Source organism: Taurulus bubalis (genome assembly GCF_910589615.1).
Source record: "Taurulus bubalis genome assembly, chromosome: 20".
NCBI classification, from domain to species: Eukaryota; Metazoa; Chordata; class Actinopteri; order Perciformes; family Cottidae; genus Taurulus; species Taurulus bubalis.
In genome coordinates this window covers 8,884,749-8,901,760 of record NC_136608.1, presented here as the reverse complement: position 1 = coordinate 8,901,760, position 17,012 = coordinate 8,884,749, and the positions used below count along the sequence as shown (strand labels likewise).

At 42.0% G+C, this 17,012-nt stretch overlaps 1 protein-coding gene across 1 annotated transcript in view; it reads right to left on the bottom strand.

Moving 5' to 3' along the window:
• Positions 1-394: 394 nt before the first annotated feature.
• Positions 395-17,012, bottom strand: part of ccdc146 (coiled-coil domain containing 146) — a gene marked incomplete at both ends in the record, with an annotated part of 41,771 nt that continues 25,153 nt past the window's right edge. The window contains 10 exons of the mRNA XM_079236084.1: positions 395-595; positions 1,904-2,026; positions 3,963-4,088; positions 4,646-4,783; positions 4,966-5,076; positions 13,307-13,535; positions 13,670-13,818; positions 14,623-14,698; positions 14,964-15,128; positions 16,460-16,548. Of these exons, the coding sequence (XP_079092210.1) occupies positions 395-595; positions 1,904-2,026; positions 3,963-4,088; positions 4,646-4,783; positions 4,966-5,076; positions 13,307-13,535; positions 13,670-13,818; positions 14,623-14,698; positions 14,964-15,128; positions 16,460-16,548 (1,407 nt within the window). The remainder of the gene's footprint in view (positions 596-1,903; positions 2,027-3,962; positions 4,089-4,645; positions 4,784-4,965; positions 5,077-13,306; positions 13,536-13,669; positions 13,819-14,622; positions 14,699-14,963; positions 15,129-16,459; positions 16,549-17,012) is intronic.

Sequence of the window (17,012 nt, the reverse complement as noted above, 5' to 3'; positions counted from 1 at the left end):
TATTAATTTTTTATTGGAGGACATGATGTAACAATACACACACATTGCATCTGCCCCGTGCCCTTTATCTTCTTTTCCACTCTCCTCCGGTATTTGGTGTTACTGAAAGAAAGAGTGTAAACAAGCTATTGCCAGTAAATAAAAAATAAAAAAAGGGAAACAAAATGAGTACCAGATGCAGTCCACGAGTACGCTTTCATATGACAATACAACAGTGGTATGCTGGACACTGAGGACAGAAACATACACGAGATGCAGGGAGGAGGACAAGGGAGTGGCACAGAGTTATGTAAAGAGCAGATGGAAGTGTGAGATAGAAATGAGGTAAATCACTGAAATATATTTGTATAAATGTAATTCATCCACAGGTTTATGAATACATGGGTATTGTTTTCTATATCTCTAAGGGTTTGAGCGTTGGTTTGCGGAAGTGTCTCATGTTGGCTCCTGGCTGGGTGGGTTTGAAGGGGGCCTGGGCTCCGTAGGGTTTGGGCAGAGGGAGCGCGTTCGACTGGGGGATGTACGCATTCGGACGGATTTCAGCCGTGGTGTACTCTCCATTAGGCAGCTGGTTCCACTCCTCTTCTTCAGCAAGCTGCACGCACAAACACATACACACACACACCAGAGGCAGGTTTAATATTTGATGCAAGACTGCGAGACCTTGGACTAAATAGTTTGAATTCCTGAATTTCAATCATGAAAATGGAATAACAAATTCATGTTTTAAATTTCAAGATAATACAAAGAAAGGAGAGAACAGTTGAGTGCATGAGACAAGAATCACAACCACTGATTCAATTTTGATCCATTTTGGATGCGCTGATGACTTTGACACACCCACAGGATGAGAAGTGATGAACAACAACATCAATTGAAAGCTGCTGTGATGTAGAGTAAACAGCTGGGTACTGTAGTTTTTAGTAAACACACAGTATATATATATATCATAAAAAGACTGTTTTTGTCACAGGCAGTGGCTGGAAAAAATTGATGTGAAGCCAATATGGATGATGGATCAATTTGTAACCCTGGCTGCCTTCTGCTGAGAAAAAAAAATGGAAAAAACTCTCCCAGTGTGCACATGTCCTCGCGACACTACAGCCCTCCCTTTGACTTTCACCCCACAACAGCATGCAAATGAACTGTGCCTAAATCTAACTGGACTTCAAAGAGATGGCGATTTTCTCATGCATATGAACAGTTTATCTATTGGCATGTGATCTAAGGACTCCACACAAAACAAGGAATAATGGATTTCGAATGCAAAAAAAAAGGTGATAAATAAACAGGACAAAACACATTCTTCTCATCAGGTTCAGGAAAAACACATTTACATTTCAAAAAGAGGCCCTTAAAAAATAATAAATCTTCAAATGTAGTAAAAAAGCGTGAATTCTTAAATCAGATACACACGCTTCTGCAGGGTTCTTCCGGTTTTGTATTTTTTGGTTATGCATTGTGCATGCAGAGCAGTGTGGCGTCTTTCTGGGCCACTGGCTATCAGCTGAAATAAACTGGGTGAGAAAATACAAATCGCTACAACAACAGACCGGCTTCAGACACAACTGATCCCCGTCTGTGTGCCTCTCTTGTGTAGACTGCGTCTAATTCTGTTTGTTTGCTCTTCTTGCCTCGTCTTTGTGCATGTGGGGAAAACAACCCTCCATCCTGTCTAATCTCTGTGTGCGGAGCGTTTTCTACTCACTTCTCCGTCTGAGTCTGTGCATGTCCAGGTGTACCCTATTGTCCCTCAGAATCATAATCGATTGCTGCTCCACGTCGTGTCCCCCCTACACTTCTTTTTTCCTTTTGTCATTCTATCTTCTTTCCATGCCCCTCAGTGCTTTAATCAATTCCTGACCGGTGATCTTTGTGTGTGTGTGTGTGTGTGTGTCTTTACCCTCTCTCTCTCCTCTTTGTCCCTCTGTCGCCTCTTCTTGTCTCGGAGCATCCTCTTCCACTCCGCCTCTAACTCAGGGCATGGTGGCAGGCCCTGCTCCAGCTGCCTCTGGCACATGTCCATCTGGGAACACAGGGGCAGAGCGAGAACCGTTCACTTTGTATTCCTATCACTCTGCACTCTCCTGGCTCAATTCGACTCTAACTGCGCCCGAAAACAGATGGTCGCATTACTGTCAGAATTTGGGCGAAGTTATGCCTCTGCATTTTCTACTTCTACTTGTGGCAGCGGCGTGCTGCAGGCATACATCAGCTGCAGGCATACATCAGCCTCAGGGGTTCTTCAGGTTATTAGCACACGTCTCTTGATACATTTGGAAGGCATTTCGGGAAATCCTCTCATTTTTAGTAGTTTAATCTTTAATCGAGACAGACAAAATATTTTGCTTAAATGATGATTTAACTTTTATTATTTAATAAATACTTTTTAAAAGTTTTGAACATTCAAAGTAGCCCCTCCTCCCTGGGTCAACGACACCAGAAGTGCACGCCATGTCTCGCCATATTTTAGTTTTTTTCCCGGCGCTGTGTCCTCCATTTTGGTAGCTTCATCCTGGATGCGTGCTTACGATCTGGCACCTGATTACTACTACTATTACTTTTTTTATCGAGGTTGACGCCCAGAAAAACAATAAAACAATAAATGATGGAGTGGTGCAAAACAAAGGGTTTTAACTAATGATTGCTTTCTACAAGCCAGGAGAGATGCAAGGCAGTTAGCTTATTGTAATTTAAGCCTTAGCCTCACCCCTAAACCACAATCGCATTCAACTGAACATCAGAATATTTTTTCACACCTACATGTCTCATTTGATAAGCAAAGGTCAATCAGAGGCTGACTTACTGTTATTTTCACCACGTGTAGGAGCAGACAGCTAGGTAGCTAAATCAGGTTATGTGGCTTGAATGTGAACAATAGTGGAACTTCTGTTGGTTGCTATGGAGGTGGAATTTGCTCATAGGCTGCTGGTGCCAGCTTTTTTTCTTTTTTCTTAAAATATTGTAAAAATATCGATATCACGAATTATTTTGGCCACGATAATAGTGTAAAAAACATCTATTGTAACAGCCCTGAATCCTGCAGATACCTAACCTGTACCTAACAACGAGGATGGTGTCATCCAGGGGTTTTCACTTAATAACAGCCTGTTGAATAAAGAGTCGTCGGTGTGGTGGGGGATGTATGTGTATAATATATATATTTCTGGTCTTTTCGCTGTCATTTTCTTTGCCGATTGTCATCGAAGTTTTAGTAATTATAATTCACACAAAGAATCTAATGTTCTGTCCTCCAAAAGCCACGAGACCATCAGGGAGCCGTGGCAGAGAAAATCACTGGCAGTCAGAAGTGAGCTTTGAGGCCACGCCCCCACACAAACAAACACATGCTAACTTCACACAGGTTCAGGTGGTTATATGTGCAAGACTACTAATCCTCACCAATAACACGTAATATAGATACAGTGCTGTTAGTTGCTCGTCATTTAACAACAAGCGTTCTTTCACCATGTCATGTTGAAGTAGAAAGCCTGACTGTCAGAAGCTTCACAGACAAGATGGGGTGTGGGAAATGTGAAACTAAAGCCATTCTTAAAGAGACTTCCCACTAACAATAAGACGATATAGGGAATGACCAAGTTACCTCACCCGGGTGCGTTCATTGCATTCATTAATTAGTTTATTCTTGCATGGTTTCTTTTTCGTTCATTGACATTTCATTGTCATGTACCCCTTGGAGTTTTCTGAATGAAAATGATTAATGAATATTATTTTGTCTCAGTTTGCCTCCTGATTAGTTTTTCTGTTCAAATAAGCAAGACAAATAGGTTTGAGGTGAATGATGGGACACAGCGAGACGTTACTGGTCTTCGATTGAGGTCAGTGGAGAGAGACAGGAACAATAAGAAAGACAGTGGGAGACTGAGGGCTGAATGTTCATCCAAGATCCCACTGTTACTGGTGCATGGTTTGAGCTGTGAGCGGCTGGGACCATCTCTGACCTGGAGCTCTCTCTCTTTGATCTCTTGTTGGAGAGACAAAGCAACAGCTTGCTTCATGGAGAGTTCTGCAGAGACGGCCATCATGCGGTGGTTGGTGTCGATTATGAGAGTTCGGAGCTCGTTTAACTACAGACAGGCAACACAAAACACACAGATTAGCTGAATCATACAGATTCAAGCTGCATTTAGACTCAGAGTTATGATCTGATACACACAAGATAAAAGTTGTGAAGTTAATTGTTCAAAATATCTGATTTGATTTCGATCTGTTTTGACGCCAAATGATGATGCAGTACATTACAATGCCAAATTCATCTTCATTCATGTCATTATTGTATTTCCTAAATTATTACAACCTTGTTGAACCTTGTTCTTGAAGCTATTTATATCAGACAGCCAGTGAGAGAGAAAGAGAGCCGCAGGCATTAAGGAGTTCGGTGAACTCCTTAATGCCCAACCTGCGTGCTCCTCACATGGACCGCTCATGCTCCTCAAACAATGTGCGAGTGTGTTCGTGAGAGAGACACAGAGGGAGGTAAAACAACTGTGAAGAAACAGGTGAATGATATAACAAGTGTCCTTTCATGTGTGTGTTAATCTGAGCGTTTATGTGTGTTTCTGTCTGTGTGTACTTGGGCTAAGCCTCGTCTCTTGTCCGTGTCAAAGTGGATCTTGCCGTCTACCTTCTTGGCCAGCGAGAGTCTGTCCTGATGGCAGTTCTCCGCCTGCTCGCTGAGTGGCTTCGAGAGCCGGGTCACCTGGTCCACGAGGAGATCTTTTTCCAGCCACTGCCTCTCGCTCTCTGCTAGATTCACCTCCAGCTAAATGCATAGGGACGCCATGATTATGGCCCTTTGTTCAGGAATGTGTCTCATCATAAAAAAAAAGCATGAAAATAAGACCATAATTCTTTAAGTAGATACCATGATTGAAAAAAATAAATAAAATAAATGCTCCTCTGCAATATGTGCACACACGTTAAACATCTTGTAATGTTGTTTACCTGCTCGATCTTCTTGACCAGGTCTACAGTTGACAGATCTTTGCCTTTTAGTTCTTTGTAATCAACAGTTCGGGTCACACCTTCAAGTGTCTTGTCCCTGGCTTCTGACAACTGGGAGACAAAGAGAGAATTGCGAGACAAAAAACAAGACTAAGTTGTCACTTTGTAAGTAACGCTGTATGTATAATATAGACCCGCACTATCAGCAAAGCTGTCGTCATCATGTCACTGTCATTGCGTTCTAGTAATGAAAATAATACAGTAATTTCCCACAAGAGCACATTTCACACAAATGAGCCAGTAAACAACGTGAAAAGCATCAAATCGAGAGTCAGTCTGCTACTGTCTGTGTTTTGAGTGTCTTGTTCTCCAGGCGTTTAAGATCCTTTTGCACTGGGGATTTAAAAAAACGCGTAAGACTTTTCTCAGCTGAATGAAGTGCCTATATGGGAGCTACTTCTGAGTAGTTGACAAGTCGCTGGCAAAGTGTGATGAAAGAAACCGAAATCTATAACGCCACTGGATCCCTCTGAGGATCTGTTTATACTTTAAAATATGCTGACATCCCTTAAGACAGCATAAATAGATGGGGAGTTAAGGATACACAAGCGAATGAAAAACAAGATGAGTTAAAATAGCGTTGAAAGACAAACGGCAGGTAGGAAGACAAGAGATGTGAGGGGACAGTGACAGCATTTTAGATACAAGCTGTGAGCCAACAGTCTCATTCTGAAACAGCTGCAACTAGTGCATGAGGGGTGGAGAGTGTGAAATATAGTGCCGACATGATTTATTGATTGCAAGTTAAGATGAATAACAGAAAATGAACATCTAATACATTAATTAAAAGATATCCTGTGGAGTTTTTGATCCCTCGTAGCGCTGTGGAAAAGTCTTTTGATTATGATGAATCTGGAAGAACAGTCCGCACAACCGTATGTTGTTTGTCCAGGCTTTGTTAAAACACGAAAGAACCCAGAGTTAAAATTCTAGTGGCAGACCCAAAGTTTTGAAAAGATACCGAATATGTCAGGCTGAATTTGGGGAAAATGTGGTTAAAATGCACAAGACATCGAGAATATTTCCATTTGATGGAACGGTGCAGCCTGGTCTTGTATTTACAGCTCATACAGCAAGAGTAGGGTCAATGAAGGTTCATTGAATAAACTGCTTGCTTTGACCTATAGTCCAAAACCGAGTTTTAAAATTTGTTCGAAGGATATATGGACATGCTGCACCAGGTCAGTCTGCTTCATGCAGAGCATTTGGTTCTAATATTTACTATTTAACATAGATTATAGAGACAAAGACTAATAAGTGGCCTCCTGACCTTTGCAGGAACTGCAGAAGGAAATGAACAATTATAAAGTAGCTGCAGTATCTCAACAGGGAAGTTAAAGCACATACCCAGTGGCCCCATTACAGCAAAAATAAAGCTTGTCTATATATAAAAACATATGCAGCCGAGATGATCAAGGAAAGATGACAGGGGCCATAAAAAGAACGTCAGCAGAAAATAGAAAGACGGAAAAAAAAACAGATCAGAGAGAAAGACATGAGAAAATATGAATAGTAGCCTGGAGAGAAAGAGCCAAATATAAGTGAGTAGAAGAAGAAGTGAGTGGACAGGCAGCAGAGAGTAAAGTGAGGAGACGAGGAGCAAACAGTGTGTGGAAATATGTTGTACGCAGGGGGCCGACCTGCCACGACCTGGCTTATGAAACAGCAGCTTCTCTCCACTCAACCATGCGGCGTGTGTACGTGCATCCTCCTGCATGTCTGCGTGCGTTCATCCAATGTGAGAAATGATGTGTAAGACTTGAAAGACGGCGTGCAACAAAGTGATGATTCCCATTCTGCCTCCTTTCATGGAAGAGATTAATGAAGCCCATGCAAGCAGACAGTGAGTCTGATTAAAACAGACTCCAGTGTTCGGTGCTCCCTCAATGTCATATGACCCAAGTTTTAATTAATTAGGATGACTGTCATGTGATTAACTGAGGTGTTTGTCAGGCTAAAGTTACAGATGCTCGGAGAGGCAAGACGGCATCGGCAGTACGCATCTGAAAGGCAGAGATGAGAGCGGAGCAGATGTACTCGGAGAGACGAATAAAAGGCTGACATATCGAGGAAGATAAAATGAATAAGAGCAAAAGAAAGACAGCATGAAGTCCAGAGTGACAAAAGGAGGGAGAGATCGAATGTGAAAGCAGACAAGAAAGACGGAATCAGAGGGAGATGGGAGACGCAGAGAAACAGGAATTGGGGCTGACCAGCAGGGACCAGGGCTATCTGCACTTTTCACAAAGAATATAACTTTGACAACAAAACCTTGTTCCCGGTGCAAGGAGCCATGCATTATTTAAACTAAACGATCATAGTAACACAGCACACTGAATTCTTTATTCCTCACATTTTTTGTGTCAGGAAATATATAATAATGCAGCATTGGAGTATTTTATGTAATTTTTTTCATTTATTAAAAGCGCCAAGAAGGGCCCAAAGGGCGGATGCAACAGTTTTTTGGCTCACTCCTCCCTTCACAAAGTTGAAGTGCTGGAATTTAAGTGATATTACAAACTATTTATAGTGTCTATCCACAGATATTTCCTCAATCAAATTACAGGTACGAACATTATAAAAAAAATCCTGCCCTCTGAATAGTAACTCCCAGTTCTTCTTTTGGTATTTACAACCACCAGCATATACATCTTTGGTGTTTGCGTTGACGAGTGAACATTCAGCGGATTTGAGAAGTTTTCATTTATTTCCAAGCTGTAAATGCAGATGAACTTTTCAGACTACATTAGAATCCGCAACACCCATCTGCGTGTGCCCAGTCCTCACTTTCTAGTCTGACTGATCTGTGTCCCAACGTCATTCATAAGCACTTGGAGCCCGCTAAACACTCCATGATGGATGGGACACAGCGTGTCTCCGTCATTCTCCTTCTCCTCTCTTCAATCTCTTTTCCTCTACGTGTTGTGCCCTCGCTCTTAACATTTTAATACCCGTCCACCTCTCTCTGTTCGTTTGCGCTGATGTTTGTCTTTCTCTTTGTACTCATCTGTCTGTGTCAGTGCCTCTGTTCTGCCCGCCCGCCTCTCTGTTTTCTTCATCTGACTGTCACAAATAATTGCTGCTTTCTCGGCTCATGAATGCTGTAAAGTATTCTACGTGCGTGTGACAGCATCCACGCAGAATGCAATTTGCATATGATTTACATAATTTCCGCTCAGTTAATGGTTTAGCATGATGGCTTAAAAAGCCACATAATTGATAGCACACTGCATGCTTAACAGTATAATAATATAAAGGGATAAATAACACCCTTATTTACATACCACTTCTGAGGAATTAGGTTACAAAGTTCCTCACAATTAAAATGGATAAAAGACAAAAGGGACAGATCAGTAAAGCAGAAAGGTTAGTAACGTACAACAGAGGTAAAGCATAATACGGTTATGTAAGGTTAATTGGCAGAACATGTGAGCAGAGGAGCTGAACTGAAGCTTTCATAATCCCCAAAATGAGAAATAAATTATAATCAATTTGAAAATGTGCATCTTAATTTGGCTACATAAATAATTGACAGCAGGTCACATAATATCAGAAACACACGTGATATTAGCGAACCGGTAGGTCATGTCAAACAACCAAGTCAGCTGTTGTTTTTCCTCTGAGAGGGAGCACAACATGCAGCGAGGCGGATTCTGAGGGCTTCGCGGTGGGAGAAAACTCATGCATAACCTTTGCAAACACATGTTGAAACATGCAAACAAGCTTCATGATGAATAAAATCATCAAATCAATAAAAGCAAAAACACAGATAAAAAAAAAAAATGGAAATCAAAAAGTTGAGTTGAAAATGATCTTGTGGTAAAGAAGAGAATTGGAGCAGGATACTGGCTGTGCCAGCCTGAATTCCTCTGGCAAATCACTGCACACAGTCTTGAAGACCTCTGACAACAAAAGCCCTGACTTTCACTCTCTCACTGGGATGCAGGAATAGTTAGCAGGTATAGCTTCCTGTAGGCAGAGGACCTCAGGCTACACAGGCTCATGAAACATCAAGAGAAAGATAACGAAGGTGTAACAGCCTGTGTATTCTGTGTGTGTCTTCCCAGTGTTTCCTGATTGTTTATTCCCTTCACCTGTTCTCGTTCCAGACTCCTCCCTCCTCGTGTGCCTTCCCCTCTGATTGCAAAGCCCCGCCCTCATTGTTTCCACCTGTGCCTCATTGCCTGCCTTCCCCTGTGTATTTAGTCTGTCCCTTGTCAGTTGTGAGATTGTCTTCTTTGTCTACCTGTGTGTTTGCGTCGCCTTCAAGCGGTAGTTCAGTGTTTGTTTCATGACAAACTTAAATTATTGCATGTGATTTGGAGTTATCCTTCCAACAGTGGGCATTAGCAACCAAAGTAAAAAGAACATTTTCTTTTTTACGTCTGAAAAGCCAGTGCGACAATTCCATCTTCTGCGAGAGTCTTGAGCAGAGCTACTTTACTGGTTGGTCGAGCAAAAATATATGTTGCCGATGGACTTCTCTCGTGACAAACATTTGGGGATGCATCCCAACTCGTCTGAAGACACGGCCGAGTACGCTCGAGGCTGTTCGGGCAGCAGCGTGTAGACAAGCCAGATCGAAGTGAGTTACTGATACACTTTCAAGTGTTGTAGAGTGGAGTTTCATAAAACCATTCAACGAGAACAACAGTCAAGAAAGAATATTTTCAGCCTTTTCATTTCGCCGCCTGTCTTATCTGCTTTCCCTCCACTTGTCTCACTTAAGTCTCTCGCATACAACACAGTCATCTATCGAGATTTGATTCGCGGTGGGTTTCCCCATGGTAATGAGTTCAAGATAGGTTAGACAAAGATTTAAGAGAGGGACAGACGAACAGCATGACTCACTGCCGTAGGGACAGAGCTGTATGACATCAGCCTCGCCCCATTATAAATCCTACTCCATTACTGACTGACTGTGTGTGTGTCACTATAAATACCTCTCTGTTGGTAATATTATGTTTGTGTGTGACTTTGTGGAACAGGCGTATAGCTAGAGTCATTAGAGCACTGTCTGAAAAAATATCCAGGTGCTGCTGCGAGGGTATCATCCCGATTTCACAAACACTGCACCGATCTCAGCGTGTGTGCCCATGCGTGTGCACCTGTATGCGTGTTCTAGATGTCGACGTGCCGGGCGACTCGTAAACAAGTAGTCAATTCAGAATCCAACACCAACCTCTGTTTACTTTGCGGCAATTAAAATTCCTCTGAGCAAATGAAAGCCTCAGAGTATATTGAACTTCAATAGTGTCACAGATGGCCCGATCTATCTTTGTCAAAATTCCCCATCAAAGGTAAGGGGAGGGAGGTGGGGGGGGTCCGTCTGCAATGAGCAGATAAACTGGTCACAGATGAATACAAATACACAATATATATATATAACAAATCCGACAGCAAGGCAATTGCATGGAAATTGAATTCGCATATAGAATGAATTCACAAGGAGGATGAATTGATTCGGCGAGCCTCCTGCAATGGGAGAAACCCTGGCGATTCTCTTTCTGCACCCAGTGGAAGGCAGACGGCTGCATGAGGGAGAACAGTGATTCAGAAAATGATTTGCAAAAAGGAGAGGGAGAAATATGGAACGTGTGGATGGATGATTGGCAGACAGAGGAGATGATTCACTAATCAGAGAAGCAACTGTTGATCGTATAGGAGAGTTCCAGGAGTTGCTTGTGTTTCCAAACAAGACGAAGAGTCTGCAGCCACGCGAGCATGTTGACATGCCGATGTTTAGCGAGTACGCTTACCTTGTTGACCATCTTAGCTTAGTGTGCTAGCAAGCTAACGTTCGCTAATTAGCACAACAATCATCGTCCAGCTGAGCCCACGGGAACGTCATTAGGAATCACTAATATAACCGAAGACGCCTGGATCAAATTTAATATCAATGCATTCAATATTTGTTGAGATAATTCATCAAAACCACTAATGAAAAACCTCATGGTGGCGCTAGAGGTGAAGTCGGGGGATCATCAAAGTCAGTAGGGTTTATCCTCTGGGGATCATGCATATCTGCGCAGATGTTTGTGGCAATCTATCCAATAGCTTATGATGAATCTCAGTCAGGACCACAGTGATAGAGGGACAGAAGGAATGTTCCGGATTTACCGCCAAATGTGAGGTCGGTCAGCCGTCGGGAAAACACATGTGAAAAGGGGAAGGGAGGTTAGGGACTTTCTGGTGAAATTAAAATAGTTTCTAGCAATGAAACAAAAACCAACAAGATGCTTCGAGGGACCAATAACAGAAGGCTGGTCGGACAAATGTGAGGAGGGAAAGAGTTAAGAAACTAACAATGAGTGAAAGGATGTCACTGACGAGGCCTGTTGTAGCAAAACCATAAACAGCAGAAGGAGCAAACAGATGGAGAAAAGGGAAAAGCTGCACATGGTGAGGTCTGTTCCAACACTGCCTTCATCCAAAAGAGCACAAGACTCAGATCAGAGCAGTCTGGTCCAGCAGCAAGTCAAAAACAGTCACTCTGATCCAGAGCAGCAACACACCCAATCCCCCAACGCCAGGGAAACTCAGCACGCATGTGTGTGTGTGTGTGTGTGTGTGCCTCTCTCCTTGTGCACGTCTGTCACTCTTGATATTGCAAAGTTGCTTGTGTTTTTATGTTATTTATTCATGTGTGTCTCCGCCTGTGTCTGTAAACTTGTTTGTGTTTGGTTGTTTTTGTTTGTCTCTCTTGGTTTAGATCTTCATCTCCTTCCTGCATGTCTGTCCGTAGAGTTATTTTTTTCTCTTTCGTTACTGTCTTTGTTCAAACCTCTGAGAACGTTCAAACAAACGACGGTTCACCTGAAGAAAGTGAAGTTGGAGGACAATGAATTGACCTCTTTTGATGAGCCCTCAAAGACAGTTTAGAGACGTACAGTAATGGCGAACAAACCCCAAAAAAACATACAATCTCACAAATTGGGCTTTTCTTACAATGTGATGGAGGGTATGTGCAGTAGTGTTGGGAGAGAATAAGTCAACTTCATCTTGAATATGGTCAACAGAAATACCTTTGCTGGTAATCACTGTACGCAAAGTATAATATGAACATTGAGTCTGTTCGTTATATTAAAAAAGGAACCCCTCCATCACTATATATTTACAAGAGCAATTCAAAAGTCTCATTACAAGGACACGCTCAGAAAGTACTTCAAAACAGAGATCTGCTCATTAGTGGAGCTCTAAGGGATTCTTCTGGTGTCTGCATGTATTGTCTTAATGAGTTCGTACCTAGCTGTTCTTTTTGGAGTTCCCCGAACTTGACAAAGATACACACAAAGTTAAAACAATAGTCTGCAACACCCGAGACACACACACACACACAACTCTCTTCCACACACAATCATCTTCTTCCTAAGATCCTACGAGGACTCCCACTGACATCCCATAAATGTCTAACGGTGTTATTTTTAATACAAGGTGAAACACACACACACACATACAAAGCTGGACAATGGCCTGTACATAATTTGCCAGAAGATTCCAGAGAAAATCTTGCAGACACACAATCTGTCTTTTCAGTACTTTGATCACCTGATCACGCCAGGAGGAACTAATTGCTTGACTTCATCCAAATAGGATTTTGAATCCACTGAGCTCGGCCACATGTAGTCAAGCTGTGATTGGACACCGGGGGAAATGTGGACGGCCGAATACTGAACGGCAAAATCTGCACAGATACATGGATATATGAGCAAATGCACTTCAGACGAGATGTGGAAAACATGAACACAATATTGCTCATCCAATACAAGTAAATAACTTGCAGGACGACTTCACTTTTGCAACAAAGAAGGAGCACAAAACTGATTAGTACCACAGAACACATTTGCTGTAACAAAAGTAACTACACAGCAGGCTATTTTCACAGCAGACAATAGTTCAACTATGTTTGAAAACACATTAAAGTGTTTTCATTTCTTGTTGGCAAGGACTGAGAGAAGACTCAGACAAAGGAGAAGTAGGCGTTGGGACACAGTCGTCACTGTTCACACAACAGAGATTATATTAAGGAATGATTTCTAAGGAACATCTCTATTGCTCATCCTCGGGAATTACCACACACACACGCACGCACGCACCTTTCCGCCCACAACTTTTCCAAGTAATTAGTTTGCCGTTCTGAAACTTTAGTGGATAATTTTTTTTTGCCAATGTTCTATCAGTATGCAAACTGCAGACTTGATTTTGTTTTGGCTGTGCATCTGTTAATGGGTGTGCATGAATGCGTGGGTTTTATGTTGGTATGCACGCATACTTTCCCCACCTCTATCTGCAGAGTGGTGATCTCTCCCTCCAGTTGTTTCTTGAGGGGCAACTCCTTCTTCTTCAGGTCTGTCTGTCTCCTCTCCTCCTTAATCTCTAACTGTAAGTCTCTCATCTCCTTTTCCAGGGTCTCCAGTGTCATATTCCCCTTAGTAATGGCCGCCTCCTGGACGTTCAACTTTTCATAGTAGTTGAACAACACCTCGTCGTGCTCCAGGAGATGGATGCCACTGTAGGTGACACACACACACACACACACACACACACACACACACACACACACATACACCAAGGGACATAAACGTTATTTGACAGTTTCGATCCTGTAGTCAACATTATGGAAGCTCACAAATCAGGAACATACAGAAAATTGCGCCGCTGTATAGCCGTTTCTTGATTCCTGTTTATTTCCAGAAGTGCCTTCTCCTGGAGGTTGATCGTTTGAGCGAGTTTCATCAACTCCAGCTGGTTGTCTTCATACTCCTGACTGACCTGACGGTGCTTCCAGGCAACCTAAAAGATGGAAAATAAATAAATAAATAAATTGTGTGATATATGTTTTTAGAGCCATATGAGGGAACTAAGTGTTGATGTAGGATGCTTTTGAATTTCACTCTGATTGGTTGAACTTTCACTGCACACATCTGACTCTTAAAACTGTTATCAACATAAATACAGATGCCCAAACCAAAAAAAGCACCACTCAAACATTTGCTGAGCTTCATTGTGGAAACAAAACTGCAGCAAAACCAACATTTGTTATTCCTTAAAGACAAATGAGTTCTGAGGCATGTTAAAACAACTTCAACAGAAGACAGCATAAATGCTCACAAACTGTTGTAAACTATAAACTGTGCAAGACTTACGGTTTAAGACTCTTATAAAACACAGAGAGATAAATACCAGTGAAACTGGATGTGGCTTTGCCTCCTTAACATTTCTCGAAGGCCTCTTCAATCTTGTTTAAGACCAAAAAGTTGAGCTCATTCAAAACAACTCAACTCCAGCTTTGACTCTTTCGCTCTGTTTCCCCCCTGGATAAAGTTAATCTTAATAACATATCAATTAATTAACATAATTAAACTGCCAAATTAATCAAACTACCTTACGGCAAAGAAGACCCCCCCGTGTGTTTTGGCTGGTCTCATCTCTGTTTGTTTGTTTGTTTGTTTGTGTGTGTGTGTGTGTGTGTGTGTGTGTGTTTTGTGTGTGTGTGTGTGTGTGTGTGTGTGTGTGTGTGTGTGTGTGTGTGCGTGTGTGTGTGTGCGTGTGTGTGTGTGTGTGTGTGTGTGTGTGTGTGTGTGTGTGTGCATGGACCTTGGAGATGTCATTGTGCAGTTTGTCCCTTATTTTGGAGCTATTAGAGATCTTCATACGGGCCTTCGTGAGTGATCTGGAATGGACACACAAAGAAAACTATCAGAAATAGTACATACAATGAAAAAGATGCAGATTTAGCACTGATGATTACCATCAAATGCACTAGTCAAGAAAAGTGTGGTCTTAACAAACTGAACCGTATAACCTTTACAGACACAGCATTTGTTGCGTTGCTTTTAAGAGTATATTACTATGGATTCCTAAGCCCTCTTTTGGCATGAGTAGGTTTTATTTGACTGGACCATTGACCCCTCCCTCTACAAAACACATGTACGCACCGGTCCTTGCTGATGACAATGGAGCGCTGGATCTCGGTTTCATTTTCCAGCACTTTGACCTGCTCCGTCAGCTCTGTGATCGTTTGCGAGGAGATCTGCTTCAGGTTGACGTACTTATTCTTCTCCTCCGTGATCATGTTGCACAGCTTACAGTACTGTACAACTCTAAGGGAGAAAACACTGATTAGCAATGAGCTAATTCTTCATCTGGATTACAATACCTGGCTCTAATCCAGAGCAGGTTTTTGACATTTGTTTATAATTTACATTTTCTGTCTTTTTTGATGATTGGCATTTACTTCGTCAACTGTAAAACACATTGAGTTTATTCTATTTGTTTAGCATCTTGATATCTACTGGAGAATTTATATAAGATGTAGGATTTATAGACCCCTCGCCAAGTTGTCAAAGGCCAACTCAACTGACTCAAGGCAGCAGTGGCTCAGTCCGTGGGGACCAGAGGGTCACCGGCTCAACCCCGCGTGTGGACTATGGACCGGCAGCTGGAGCCGTGCCAGTTTGCCTCCTGAGCAAAGCACCGACCAGCTCGAGCTTTTTCTAGAGGCTGCCCATTGCTCCTAATGCTGGGATGGTTTAAATGCACAGACTGAATTTTACTACATTTTGTGGTGTACGATTGTGTTTGATAATAAAAGTAAAAGTTACAGTTATTGCTGCGTATCTGCTTTTATGGGCTTTGGGCCTAGGCGTGCTTCAAATAAAGTCAATGTGGACAAAAATGGGACTGCCATAATCTTCCTGTTGCCATCTTAATATCACTTAGTGTTACAATCACATCTAAAGTATGGTAAAAATACTAAAAAGGCACATTCATGTTCATCACAAATGAGCAGTGAATCTCATTTGGACAGAATGAAAGTCTCATGCAGTATGACATCTAATTAAATTTCATTTCTCTTTGTCATTCATCTAAGACATTTAATTATCACCCTGCTTTGTTTTTGCTCGACGAGATGCATTTTGAAGGGCGGATCCATATCAGACTGAAGTCTGCGGTCGTGAACTAATTGAATGTAGAAAGAGTCGGCTGTTGTTCTGGGTGGTGCCAAATGCATTAGACTGTTTCTGAACACTGAAGGATGACCAATTAGTAAGTTAGGTTTTTCTACCCTGACAACATGTGCAGATGTTTGAATTAATTGTGATCCCAGCTGTTGCACAGATCAGAGGAGCCAAACAAATAACCACAGTTTCAATTACCAGTCACATCAATATACTCTAGGAATTCAATTTGCTTCCCACACTGATCGGAAACACCATGGAGATATAATGCAGGTACTAGTTGACCCTGGAAGCATGAACACTCTTCTTATGGGTGGATTATGAGACACAGATGTGCACCACCGCCCTTACATAGGACTAAGACACACACACTTTCTAGTTGTTTGGCCGCTTTCTGGGTCATTTTGCGTCGCAGTCGTTTTGCAGCTCTTTGTGTCTGACGTGGACATTAGAAGAGAAAACAGCAGTGACACCTGCGCTGCAGCATAATGCTCAGCTTGTTGTGGTCCATGATGATGAGGTCTTTTTTTCGCAGCTCCTGCTGGATGTGCTGGTTCAGCTGCTGTGGATAGAGTTACACAGGTAAAACCACAGTATCATCACTTCTGTGTGTGTGTGTGTATGTGTGTGTGTGTGTGTGTGTGTGTGTGCTCAGAAACATCAACCTTCAAATCAGATTTGTGAGTGTATATCTTTCAGTATAGCAGCTCTTTTTTCCGACACGTTGAAGACATAAAAAAAAATACCTAGTTTTCCTGTAAGATTTTTCTGATTTCATTGATTCATTTTGAAGCTAATCATTGCCATTACTTACTAATCAGGGAAGAGATAAACCAGGTTGTTACCAGGCATAGGGTTTTAGAAAAGTAGCTCGTTTTGATTTCAGCAGACAGGAGGAATAGCATACCAAAAATTGTCCCCCTTATACTCTTCAATTTCGCAGAACAAAATGAAATGATCACATTGTAGTGACAGTAATATTGTAAGGGCAGTAGAGACATTTGCAATCTTTGAAATTGTGTTTTT